Source organism: Amia ocellicauda, chromosome 7 (genome assembly GCF_036373705.1).
Source record: "Amia ocellicauda isolate fAmiCal2 chromosome 7, fAmiCal2.hap1, whole genome shotgun sequence".
NCBI classification, from domain to species: domain Eukaryota; kingdom Metazoa; phylum Chordata; class Actinopteri; order Amiiformes; family Amiidae; genus Amia; species Amia ocellicauda.
The window spans coordinates 10,084,667-10,097,538 of NC_089856.1; the positions used below are offsets into that span (position 1 = coordinate 10,084,667).

Genomic DNA, 12,872 nt, shown 5'->3' on the forward strand with positions numbered 1-12,872 from the left:
AGGATCTTATTTTATAATAATTCATATCCTCAAATTTGCATAGACTGACAGTTATCTGGTCTGCGATGATTTTAAACTGAGCTTGCACAAAACTGGCATATATTAATTGTGAAACTGTGCCTCAGAGCAGACAGTCCGTCACTCGGTTTATATGGGCTGCAGTACTTGAGGCGATGACAACACTAATATGGAATTAGTGTATCCTCGGATACTGTGCCAGGAATCCTTGGTCCCACCTCCCCTGTCCCCCATGGCATTGTTTAGGAAAACTGTCCCGCTTCTTCAAGGGTTTAAAGCTGTTCAAACCCAAATGCTCTTGTTTGTGCTTTGTTTGTGTTGGCTGTGGTTTGAAGTGTGTTTGAGAACCGGAACGAAACATCTCAAAGACTGACAGAGGGTGCCCCAGACTGGGCTGTGTCTGAGAGAGAGAGGGAGAAAAAAAAAAGCATGCTTTGGGGAGGTGACCGCTGTTTTTCACTCACGAGTCCATGTAGTCTTCTGGGGTCTTGGTCTTGGGGACGTTCTCAGAGTGACGGACAAGCCAGAGGATCTCGTCACGGGAGAATGACAGAGCCATGAAGACAAACAAGGCCTGGATGGAGAGGAAAAAGGGGAGGGAGATGAACGGCTGAGATCACCAAATACGTTCAACTGCTGTGTTACCCGCAGAAATCTACAGCTTGTGGGTTTGTTATGGACGTCCCCTTTGATGATTGATTATGGTTGCCTTATTGTGTGGTGACAGGATGTGCAATATTGGACTTTAAAATTATTTGCAAAGAGTATCACTTCTGGCTAACATTAAAGGTGCCAAACAAATCTAAGGTTAAAAAAAAAGAGAACTGCTCTGAAAAGAGCAAAGCAATAATAATCTTTGTTTTATGTAGCACCTGTCATGAATAAATCTCACAAAGTGCTTCACAAAGGAGTACACTGATAAAATAACAGTAAAAACAGGCATATCATAAATCAAGAAAACCTAGTAGTAGACTGCACCATTCGAGAGTGAATACAACGATGCAGTTGGAATAGGTGAGTTATCAAGCAAGATTTAAAAAGAGACTTGGAGACACGGATTACAGTGTAGCAGCACAGGAGGGAAAGGTCTGGTCACCCATGGTGCACGGCCTGGTCAAGGGAACAGCTAAATTGCCAGCGTCAGAGCAGGGGAATCTTTCCCCCTTACATCTCTGACCTACTCACACAGTGCAGCACAACCAGGAGTATAGTGAGTGAGTAGGTCAGAGATGTAAGGGGAAAGATTCCCCTCCTGGCTTTGAATGTCAGCTACAGCACTTTGCAATAAATACGATATTTGACTGGTAATTCATGTAAGGATTTCAGTAAAGGGGTTAAGTGATCACCAGAGTGAGACCTGTACATACTGGAGTTTCTGAAATGTATTCTTAGACACGCCAGTGGATTAGGCGTGACAGTAATCCAACCGGGAGGACACAAATGCTTGTGGGATGAAACTGTGTCTGGATCTGAGCTCCATTTAAAGTGAGTTGTGCTGCGTGGCCGTGCTCTGGGCTCTGTGCGGATGCTCACAGTAAAGAACAGTGACAGGGAGAATGTTTCGTAGCTTGAACTGGAGTCACCTTGGGTGCTAGAAGCCCTGGCTCGTCTTCCAGAATATTGGTGAGCTCCTTCAGCGCGCCCCGCAAGTAGGTCCGTCTGTCTCGGTGGATCGCCCCACTGCACCCGGTTTTCATATGGAGGAAGGAGAAATTAGGCAAAGGAAAGCATATGTACTGTAACAGTCCAACACTGTTAAGAAGAGAATCACAGATCACTTGTATGGGACATGATTTAAGGTCCATATCCTGTGGCTACTTTTACAAGTTTAATATAGATTAGATTTAGGCAGAATGACTGACTGTTATTGCAATTTCCATATATAGATCCTGGGTGGAATTGTTTCCAGTAGTATATGTAACCAATGCAGGAACCATGTTTTTAAACCTGGACAATGCTCTTCCCATATGGTCTTGTTTTATAACTGGTTTTAATGTATACTATTATATATTATATATATGATTCTAGTTATTTAATACAATTAAAGTATATTGGGCCGGATTAAATCAAAACTTTGACCCACTAATAGAAAACTACAGAACTGTTGTTGGCGTCATTTTCAGTAAGATGACACTTTCTTCTAATAAGAAATGTCACCGCTATGATGAACAGGTTTGTAGTTTGCTGGGTCAAAGCTTTGATTTAATCCAGCCCATTGTAACAATATTTATACTTAGAGATTAAACCATTGATTCCTGTTGAGAGACTCACCAGCTGATTATGACGTTTTCTTTAGCTTCTTTAATATCTGCGATGCGCTTGTTGTATCTGTAACGAAGCAGAAAAACTGGGAATAAGTTGTGTTGCACCACTCTTTATTGTGAGCTACCTCTTGTGGTAGGAAACAGTACAACATCTAATTAATTTCAATATGTTGCTTTACATTGATTTCTACACAAATGTAGAATGCCATGTCAATGGGATTTAGTGTCCCTGAAGAACAAAGCACATTTTTTTCCCTGACATTTTTCACTCAGAGGAGAAAAAGGTGGCAGGGAACTTGTAAGAGACATGCATACAAATTATAGCTTGAATAAACTGAAATGAAATCAATAACTTCAATGGATTTGTATTGTGCCCTCACTTATTAGAACTAATCGAATTGGTGACCCCGGGTGTCCCATGAATTGATGTCAACAGATCTGCTTATTATGGCAGCATAAAACAACTGGCTGATGAAAACAAAAGGAGTTCATGAATTTGTCTGCCTGAAAAATGGATCCCTTGAATATCGCTAATATCTCAGGTGTTTATTCTGCATATACATTATTTACTTCTAGATTAATAGAAGTACATTGTCTGCTTATGGTGGGGTGCGTTACTGTTCCAGATGTGTTCTAAACCAAACAAATATTCAACTAAAGTAACGGCCGCATTGATCAGCCAGATTGTCCGTCTCTGCCCTGAAGCAGTCTTGCTTGAACAGATGTGTTTATTCTGTCAGTAAAGCTGAGTGTTATTGCCATCCGATATGTGCTGCTGAGTCACTGTGCCAACAAGACCCACATATCTCTAAAGAGGAGGTGGTGGGGTGTTTATCACTGATGCTTTGTGACCACATAAGACACCCACAGAATGTTTTGACCATGACTGGAATGAAGGGGCACTGTGTTGCAGCTGTTTGAGCTGATAAATATTTGTAAAAAAGAAAGATTTGAAACTATACCAGATGAGAGAGGGTTCATTTCCAGGTGTTGCAGTCGGGGCACCACTATTCAGGTACAGCTCCGATAGCCCTTCCTGTTTCTGTACGCACGAGCTTAGCTAGTGAGAAGTTCTCTGTCTGACACATTTTCAACAGGATCTAAAGCATCAGCCACTGGCCCTGACTACAGGGGTGGCGGTGGCTGTAGTGTCACCTTATTCTTAGAGCTGAGAGTGTACTGAAGTCATGCTTTTCATTGGCCAGTCAATATAAAGGGTGTAAAAGGGATCCCTTTCAATTTCACAGCATTTACAGCCCAGTTACAGATTCAGTACGGTACCCCTTGAGAGTGTCGAAGAAATCCTCAATGGTCTTGTGGAAGAACAGCACCTCGTCCCGGATCAGGGAGACGCACATGCCGCTGCGCAGCGCCATCTTCCACAGGTCCTGGGAGGGGGGGTTGGTGTTCAGGCTACTGTGGCACAGCAGGAACCCCACTGTGGGGGATGGGGTTGGGGGGGGGAGAGACCAGGTTAAGTTTGTTAAGTTTGTGACAGAGACACTTAAAAAAGTTGTGACTTGGATTTTGTGGAGACTGTAGCTGTCATCCTGTAACTCGTCCATGACAGTGAGAGCTGTGAAACACTGTAGCATCCTCAGGGGTAATACGATGCATTAAAAGGCAACAGAAATATACAAAAGCTGCCTTATTGCGTCATGCAATATTTATTATGGTTTCAAATGACTGGCATTTTTAAGACAATTCTGTGTCAGATTTATTTGGCTTTTTTTACATTTGTACTGTAGGGTAATTTAAATTGTATAAACCTCTTACTTGACCCCATTTATTATCCTCGTTCTATGTGTGCATCATTTAGTGATGCTGCATGGCCCTTATAATTGGTCCAGGTTGCAGTGAGATTTAGCGAGCCTTTAATTGTGATGGCAGGCAGAAAACGCTGCCGGGGACAAGGCAGGTTTGGGCAGAGTTAGGAGATTATTAAAGAGCTGCTTGTGATCCCTGCTTTCTTTCACCGATTTAATGACATGACGCCCGAGGACAGTGGGAAGGATGTTTTTGTGAGTTGCTGCTTCAGAGGAGACTACATTTGCAAATGGATTACAGCAGAAGTAGCAGAGAGAAAATGGGGCAGAACTTGGCTTGTTTTGTGTGAGAGCATGACACCAAGACCCATTGGTTCTGAGTGGGCCAACAGGGCAGTTGTGTAAGCAGGCCAGTCATAGTTCTGCAGCACACAGCTGTGGCTGAAACCCGTCAAAGCTGAGGTACTTACGGATGATCCAGCGCTCCATCACTTCCATGGCCAGGTACTCGCACGGGATCTGCCAAGAAAGCACACATTCACAATGGTGGTCAGCTGAGACCTCCAGAGAAGGGGGTGTACTTGAATAATGGAAGTGGTAGGAGGATACTGTTCTTATGGAGGTAGGCAGGCTGCTAGTTTCCATTTTCCTCTTTAGTTTGTTTTGATGTTTCATTATTTATCACATTTCTATTTCTTATGTATTACCCAGTGCCCTTGCTGACTTACTACACTATGATGGGAGTGCATTTGGTTGGCCATGGCTCTCAATCCAAGTGGACTTTCTTGGATCATAGTAAATCATGCTTTTGACATCAGGTGTAATGGTGCTGAGGAGCATATGAGAAAGCTCTGCATTATTGCTGTACCACTTGGGGTTTCTTTACTGTGTTTCTGCAGGTTGGGACGCATCAAATGGATCAAACTCTTAAGCAAATTGAGTGTCTTCTACCTGGGTGTGTTTTGATCCGATCTGATTGTCTCACCGTTTCGCAGCTGACGGGGCCCAGCATGGTGGCGGGCGCACTGAGGAGGCTGAGGAGCTGGGCACCTCGCCAGGCTTCGGCCGGGAGGTTCCTGCGCGGGTACACTAACTGCAGCGACAGCAGGGCCTCGGTCACCGACTGGGGGGGAGGGGGAGAGAGAGAGTAGACACCGCATATTTCAGTTAGCAAATCAGCCTCTGCTTCCGATGTTACAACTCTGCAACGAAAGGGATTTGAGGAGGGGGGGAACAGGGGCACGGGGATTTGACAGGGATCCCTCACCTTGGTGTGTGGCCCAAACTCCTCTGTTAGCTTCTTCCAGGGGTGATCGTACTCCAAGAGCATCTGCCCCAACCGGGGGTAAGCGGGGTCCCTGCAAAACAGAATCACAGAGGACAGTTCATTGGCCAGTTCCTTTTGCAGTAATAAATAAAAAATGATTCTCATATTATTGGTTGCCATCCACTTTCAGGTCGGTACTTGTGCAAATCAAACCAAGTGAGATCTTTTACCCAAGATACCCTAAGATCTATAGGTGTGATACAAGCTGGCTTTTCTCAAATGATGTATTTAGATGAAAATGTTGCTATGGAGCTCTTCAAGTTCCATTATCTTGTCTTCGCTTCAGGGGGTCATAAACCACAACACATCGCCGAGCTCTGACCGCTCACGTCAACTACCTGTTGACGTGCAGGAAATCGGTCTGACATTTGAAATCTGCCCCCCTGTACTTCTCTCCCTGCTCCACGTGAAAAGCCTCTGTTTGAAAAAAATCTAATCAAAAAAAAAAAATCGTGAAGGAAAATTTGCTACCAAATGTCATTGTGCCGTTTCAGCACATCCTTCGAAAAGGTCACAATGGGGGGATCGCCTCGTGTTGCAGTCAATCATGCCGTAATTACACAGTGGCATTTATGAGTAATGGGCATTTCTGAAAAGTGTGGCCAGCTCAGCATCGTAAACTTGTACAAAGCAGCCTCTTGTTTTTACAACCGAGGTCAGAGCATAGAAGAAGGGTGGCTTGAAAAGGTCTGAGCCTAACATTGAGAGGATACACCAGACTTGGCTAGTTTTGCAGCTGCTTCTCATGTGAGGTGTAAAGAAGCACAGAGAAACTGTTGTAGCACCAGGGAGGAATGGAGATCTGAAGCTATGGGCAAAATAAGGTAATACAGTATATCAGACCATTACTGATATGAGACTTGCTGTATTCAGATAAAGGCTTCCTAACATGACTGAACTGACACGTTCTCCCAAAGCACTTCTGTGACAGTGGTATATGTATTCAGCCTTTCCACTCTACATCAGGGCCTGCAAATCTCTCGACCTCAAGATACCACCTACTGCATTTGTTTCCATTCTGTGCAGAGTCCGCAGATTCCACCCCCTTCGGTTGTATTCCATAAGAGTTCACTACTTTTGTATCCGTTTGAAAGTGTGTGACAAGTATTCTCAAACAGTGTAGTTGCTAGATTTTTGTAAATTATTCAGGCTTTGCGTTTTTGCAGCTAAACCACAAATGTGTAGTGATGCGGATACGCTTGTGACATGAGTTTGACAGCCTGTTTCTGTAATGGCCACCCTCAGAGGGGACTGAGCGCTCGTTGCTCACGTATTTCCGTTGGACATCTCGTGGGCACAGTTGTACATCCCCACCAGCACTTTCTTGTCATCGATGCGAGATAGCATGATGATAACGGAGGTGTAGGTCACAATCAGGTCCAAGTAGTTCTTGGTGAAGTCAAAGTTCAATGTCTGGAAGAAATGACAGAGAAGGGGGAAACGTTTTTATTTTTATTTTAGTTCAATTTCTAAAACAAGTTCTCGATGAGGAACCGCTTGGATTGTTCTCCGCTTGTAACAAGTTGATAACTGCTTAATTAACTGGTCATCAATACTCACAATGTTGAAGAAGCACTGGCACGCATCGATAGTATTCAGAAGTTCATACACGTGATCCTAAAAAAAAAAATTAGTTATAAAAGAGGATAGCAAAGGGAGAGCCTAATGAGGTTATACACTAAGGCATACCTTCTTCAAATATTGTCTGATCATTAATTCTGTCAGGATCATTCTTGTTTATTTAATATTTCACTTCTCTTATGGGTGACTTTTAAGTATCTGCTCATGCCAGATGGCGCACTGTTTGAGAAGCAGGTTGCCTTAGAGAGAGGGGCAAGCAAACCTAAGAAGCGCAGTCCATAGCATTACATACTCTGTCTTCACACCTGGTTAGTGATTCCCATAATGCTAACAGCAGGTGATTTTATGTTTAATATTTTTTGTTTAACTCTGATCACACTGCTTGGATAGAGGGTCCCAACTGAGGGAGGATGTCAGGTCCTACTGAATCCAAAGTGACGCTTTACCCTGAACTCCATCACATCCAGGAAGGAGTGGTAGTAGCTGGTCAGATGCTTCAGCACATCGGATTTGTCCCTCTGGATGTTGCTCAGTTGTTGCTGCGGTGTCGAAACGAAAACAACAGGGGTTAGAGCGCTCGGTGTCTCACCTGCCCCAACACTGCTTTCAAGTCGCCAGAGCTTGTTTCACTTCTGCCCTGAGGTGTTAGTGAAGTCACGGAATGACTGAACATTTACTGAACTGGATAAGAAAATCTATATATCATTACAGCATCATGATCTTTAGGCCCCATGGACAATGAGAAGCCGCCTCTACAACTTCTAGGGTTGTGGCCGCCCAGGACCAGAGGTTCTCACTAGGTTGTAATGAACATTTTCCCCGTTTTTTGTTTTTTTTGTTTCATTGCAGACTGTCACTGCAGCACTAGAGAAGAGCTAACACAGCCTCAGAGTCTGAAGGAACGCTCGGAAGATAGTTAATTACCTGTCCCCAGGGCTTTGGACACAATGAAATTCAAGACCTTATCTTTTACGACTTCAATATATGACTCATCCTTTTTGCGCACAGTGAGGAAAGAAAAAAATGTTTTTTTGGCTGGGAATTGTCTCTGACGCGTTTGGCAAGCAAATGATCACCTCTGCTTACATGAATACAGAAGCACAGCTAAACAGTCTGCCTATAGCCCAGGGGCTGGCGGGGAATGGAGATCTGAAACTATGTCCAAAACAAGGCAATACAGTATATCAGACCATTACAGATGAGTCCGGCTGTATTCAAACAAAGGCTTCCTAACCTGACTGCCTGGACATGTTCTCCCAAAAACAACTGTGTGACTGCGGTGTAAAAAGCAGCCTTTCTAGTCTACATCAGTGCCTGCAAAACTCTCGATCTCAAGATACCATCTACTGCATTTGTGTCCATTCTGTTCATTGTCGACTGATTTTTCTGTCCCTTGATTGTATTTTCCTTGTATTGAAGACACCAGGTGTATACATATTCAAATGCACCTGACTGCTTTGTGTCACTGTGTGCAATGCTGTAGCACAGTATGTCTAATTTGCATTCTAGACTCCAGTGATCTCAGTTGACACACCTGTTTATACTGTCCCTGTAATACCACAGCCAACATCTCCTGGCCATCTCAGCACTTTTATGCACCCTCTGATTGTCATTTGTTATAGCTTGTTTGGACAAGGATAGGTACAGTGAGGGAAAAAAGTATTTGATCCCCTGCTGATTTTGTACGTTTGCCCACTGACAAAGAAATGATCAGTCTATAATTTTAATGGTAGGTGTATTTTAACAGTGAGAGACAGAATAACAACAAAAAAATCCAGAAAAACGCATTTCAAAAAAGTTATAAATTGATTTGCATGTTAATGAGGGAAATAAGTATTTGACCCCTTCGACTTAGTACTTGGTGGCAAAACCCTTGTTGGCAATCACAGAGGTCAGACGTTTCTTGTAGTTGGCCACCAGGTTTGCACACATCTCAGGAGGGATTTTGTCCCACTCCTCTTTGCAGATCCTCTCCAAGTCATTAAGGTTTCAAGGCTGACGTTTGGCAACACGAACCTTCAGCTCCCTCCTCAGATTTTCTATGGGATTAAGGTCTGGAGACTGGCTAGGCCACTCCAGGACCTTAATGTGCTTCTTCTTGAGCCACTCCTCTGTTGCCTTGGCTGTGTGTTTTGGGTCATTGTCATGCTGGAATACCCATCCACGACCCATTTTCAATGCCCTGGCTGAGGGAAGGAGGTTCTCACCCAAGATTTGACGGTACATGGCCCCGTCCATCGTCCCTTTGATGCGGTGCAGTTGTCCTGTCCCCTCAGCAGAAAAACACCCCCAAAGCATAATGTTTCCACCTCCATGTTTGATGGTGGGGATGGTGTTCTTGGGGTCATTCCTCCTCCTCCAAACACGGCGAGTTGAGTTGATGCCAAAGAGCTCGATTTTGGTCTCATCTGACCACAACACTTTCTCCTCTGAATCATTCAGATGTTCATTGGCAACTTCAGACGGGCCTGTACATGTGCTTTCTTGAGCAGGGGGACCTTGCAGGCGCTACAGGATTTCAGTCCTTCACGGCGTAGTGTGTTACCAATTGTTTTCTTGGTGGCTATGGTCCCAGCTGCCTTGAGATCATTAACAAGATCCTCCCGTGTAGTTCTGGGCTGATTCCTCACCGTTCTCATGATCATTGAAACTCCACGAGGTGAGATCTTGCATGGAGCCCCAGACCGAGGGAGACTGACAGTTATTTTGTGTTTCTTCCATTTGCGAATAATCACACCAACTGTTGCCACCTTCTCACCAAGCTGCTTGGCGATGGTCTTGTAGCCCATTCCAGCCTTGTGTAGGTCTACAATCTTGTCCCTGACATCCTTGGACAGCTCTTTGGTCTTGGCCATGGTGGAGAGTTTGGAATCTGATTGACTGATTGCTTCTGTGGACAGGTGTCTTTTATACAGGTAACGAGCTGAGATTAGGAGCACTCCCTTTAAGAGAGTGCTCCTAATCTCAGCTCGTTACCTGTATAAAAGACACCTGGGAGCCAGAAATCTTGCTGATTGATAGGGGATCAAATACTTATTTCCCTCATTGACATGCAAATCAATTTATAACTTTTTTGAAATGCGTTTTTCTGGATTTTTTTGTTGTTATTCTGTCTCTCACTGTTAAAATACACCTACCATTAAAATTATAGACTGATCATTTCTTTGTCAGTGGGCAAACGTACAAAATCAGCTAATACTTTTTTCCCTCACTGTAGGCTACTCATACTCACACTGCTCCCCCTGAAGTCAATGTTGGGGAATTTCTTGTTGATGTATTTGACCGCCGTCTCCATGGACTTTTCTGTGAGACACGAAGGCTTGAGCTTCGGGTCCGAGCACATCTGTGGAAATGGGAAGAGTGGAGAGAGAGCAAGTTCAGAGTGAAGCAATTTCACAGGCTACAGCAGCGTCCGCACTGTTAGGCAATTGAGGAAGATACGGTTGGCTGTTAGTGGAACCAAGAACGAGCCTAAAGGGGCTTGTGATCAGATCTCTCCCAACTCGTGCAGCTGTGTAGCAGTCTGCGCTTTGTCCTGTGAAAGTCACATGGATAAAATGTATAATTTTTAGCATTCCTACAGTGGAATCAAATGACGTACCACAGACAGGGCAGCCACAGCAATTCTGAACTGATCAATATATCATGGTGATCTCAGACAGTACAAGGGCACTGTCTGTGAATTGCTTGCGGTGAGACACTGTAGCTTGGTCACGTTGCTCTATAATGACTGATATATAATTATGTATTAGTGCTTGCGTATAATAACTATAATGTGGTGCGGAGAATAAATACATCTAACCAGACTCCATGTGTAAGTATTAAATACTTCTCGCTTAGCAAGTCATGGAACCACAGACTGCATAGCTGGTGTTTTTTGTTTTTTTTTATTCTCAAAATCTGTCATCCAAAATAGCCTGGGCCAGTATATTCATTTCCTGCAGCAGCAAGACCAATCATGGTTAACGCTGCAAACAGTGCTGGGGGTAATTTAGATGTAGCACACATGCCTACAAGCCTCTGCATTTCTTAAGCAGCAGCTCTGGTGTCTGTCTCATCGCTGTTCTTGTGTTTTGCAAAAAACTCTGAGCTGCAGCTTCCTGTCTTCACTTCCTCTGTGAAGGCCGGCCGCTGTGCACTGTGCACAAGCCCGATCTCAGCCTGCTGCCAAGACACCTGCTCCACTACATCGCAGCACAGAGTAAAACAGCCCAATTCCACTACAGAAGTCAACCTAAAGGGGGACGACGACACTTTCTTGTGGGTCTGTTTCAGGTTAACGGCATGTGATACGTTCTTTCCTATTCTAATAAGTTCAGCACATGCAGGACACAGCACTTGATACAAACTGTATTGAAGCAGAGAGTAAGAGAATTTACAGTATATGGAAGTAAGCTATATATTAAAAAGTACAGATATAGGCCTTGTACACTTATGGCTATAGGCAGGGATGAAGACCATTGGGTATTGATGATAATCATAATAATAACAACAACAATAATGAAAAAAGCATTTCTGCCTGATGCGTAGTCGTATTTTGGCACATCACTATGTATGTGTCCCCTCTGAAGAGACTGAGGGGAAACTGCTGGGCCTTTGCTGTTTAAATAGAGAAGTGCCAGCTGAAAGAGAAACTCATCCGTTTCAGTGTTTGAAGTGTCGGTTTGTGCTGTGCAATTCGGGAGTGGAAGTGACTGTTCCCCCTTTCACCCAGCTTGTGCTGTGCTTGAGCGTCGGCAACTTCCCCTTCAGCTGAGGAGGCCCTTGTCCCGTTGCCCCTCCTGCCTGCGCCTCGCCTTCCCCTTTTTCGAGCCGCATTTACGGTCCTCATACTGTAGTTTGCCCCCCCTTTCACTGTTCTGATTGCTTATCGGAAACAAAAGGACATTCTAATGCACAGCACGCAAAACAATGGGAGCAAGAGGCTTTGAAGTCACACTGAGCCTGAACAGTTTTGTGTTTTGCTCTGTGAAATCAATTGGACATTTCTCCCTCAGAAGGCCACCATCTGATCAAAACTGCCAAGCGAGGGATGTTAGTGACTGAAGTCGCTAACCCCATGTTTATGAAGCAGCGACACCGCTCTCACCTTCTTGATGTAGTTCATGCGCACCAGCACCCCTTGGCCCCTCTCGTTGAGGATGGTCAGCTTCTCGGCCAGTTTGTGCTGGTAAGTCATTGTCCTGGACATGGTCAGCCAGGGCTCCTTCTGAACCCCTCAGGCCAAGCGTCTCACCCTGGGTCAGCAGTGGCTCTTTAGCACGATCGTGTGATTTCACTCCACCCAAATTGGGAGGGAGGGGTGGTGTAGATTGTGTGTGTGTAGGAGGCGCAGGGGGGGTGATAAGCTCAAGCTCAAGCTCTTTCGCTCTCGCTCTCATTGGATGATCATCTAAACAGGATGTGCTCCTTGCTTTTCTCATTGGCTCGCTCACTAACCCCCTTATTGGCCAGTGCGTAAGGAGAAGTGCAGAAAAACCACGGAAGCACAGGGACTTCCTGTTGGTGGGGCTGAAGCTGTCACAATTCGTTCTCCCTTCTGCTCTGCTCTGTCAAAGCATCTCCCTAGCTTGCTGTCAGCAAACACTTGCAGCCATTTTGGGTGCTCTGAAGGGCAAGTGGGTTTGGTTTGACTATTGGCTCAACTGAACTGAATCATTATTAGTCAGAAATCTGGTTAAAACAAATCTCTGAAAAACAAAACAATCCTAGAAAAACTAACACTTGAGAAATCATGAGCTTATTCTCAGCCTTGGAGTCATCCTGCATTACTGTTCTCAGTCCCTAGATGTCACCATTGGCCTGTTTTTGGTCTCAAGGCCTTCTAAAAAGTATTTGTGGCCAACTTCCACCCCTCAAGTGTCATCCTTCCACAGTCCTCCAGGCGATCCCTCTGCCAGGTCACACTCCTGACTC

At 44.6% G+C, this 12,872-nt stretch overlaps 1 protein-coding gene across 1 annotated transcript in view; it reads right to left on the reverse strand.

Annotated features, from left to right (window-relative positions):
- The window catches only part of nckap1l (NCK associated protein 1 like), a 28,965-nt gene extending 16,704 nt beyond the window's left edge, over nucleotides 1-12,261 (reverse strand). The window contains exons 1-12 of the mRNA XM_066708295.1: nucleotides 12,046-12,261; nucleotides 10,189-10,299; nucleotides 7,403-7,495; nucleotides 6,936-6,992; nucleotides 6,646-6,788; nucleotides 5,316-5,406; nucleotides 5,034-5,171; nucleotides 4,519-4,567; nucleotides 3,564-3,720; nucleotides 2,290-2,346; nucleotides 1,602-1,698; nucleotides 483-592 (exon numbers count right to left, since the gene is read on the reverse strand). Coding sequence (XP_066564392.1) covers nucleotides 483-592; nucleotides 1,602-1,698; nucleotides 2,290-2,346; nucleotides 3,564-3,720; nucleotides 4,519-4,567; nucleotides 5,034-5,171; nucleotides 5,316-5,406; nucleotides 6,646-6,788; nucleotides 6,936-6,992; nucleotides 7,403-7,495; nucleotides 10,189-10,299; nucleotides 12,046-12,147 — 1,205 coding nt within the window. The 5' untranslated portion in view covers nucleotides 12,148-12,261. The remainder of the gene's footprint in view (nucleotides 1-482; nucleotides 593-1,601; nucleotides 1,699-2,289; nucleotides 2,347-3,563; nucleotides 3,721-4,518; nucleotides 4,568-5,033; nucleotides 5,172-5,315; nucleotides 5,407-6,645; nucleotides 6,789-6,935; nucleotides 6,993-7,402; nucleotides 7,496-10,188; nucleotides 10,300-12,045) is intronic.
- Nucleotides 12,262-12,872: the final 611 nt, after the last annotated feature.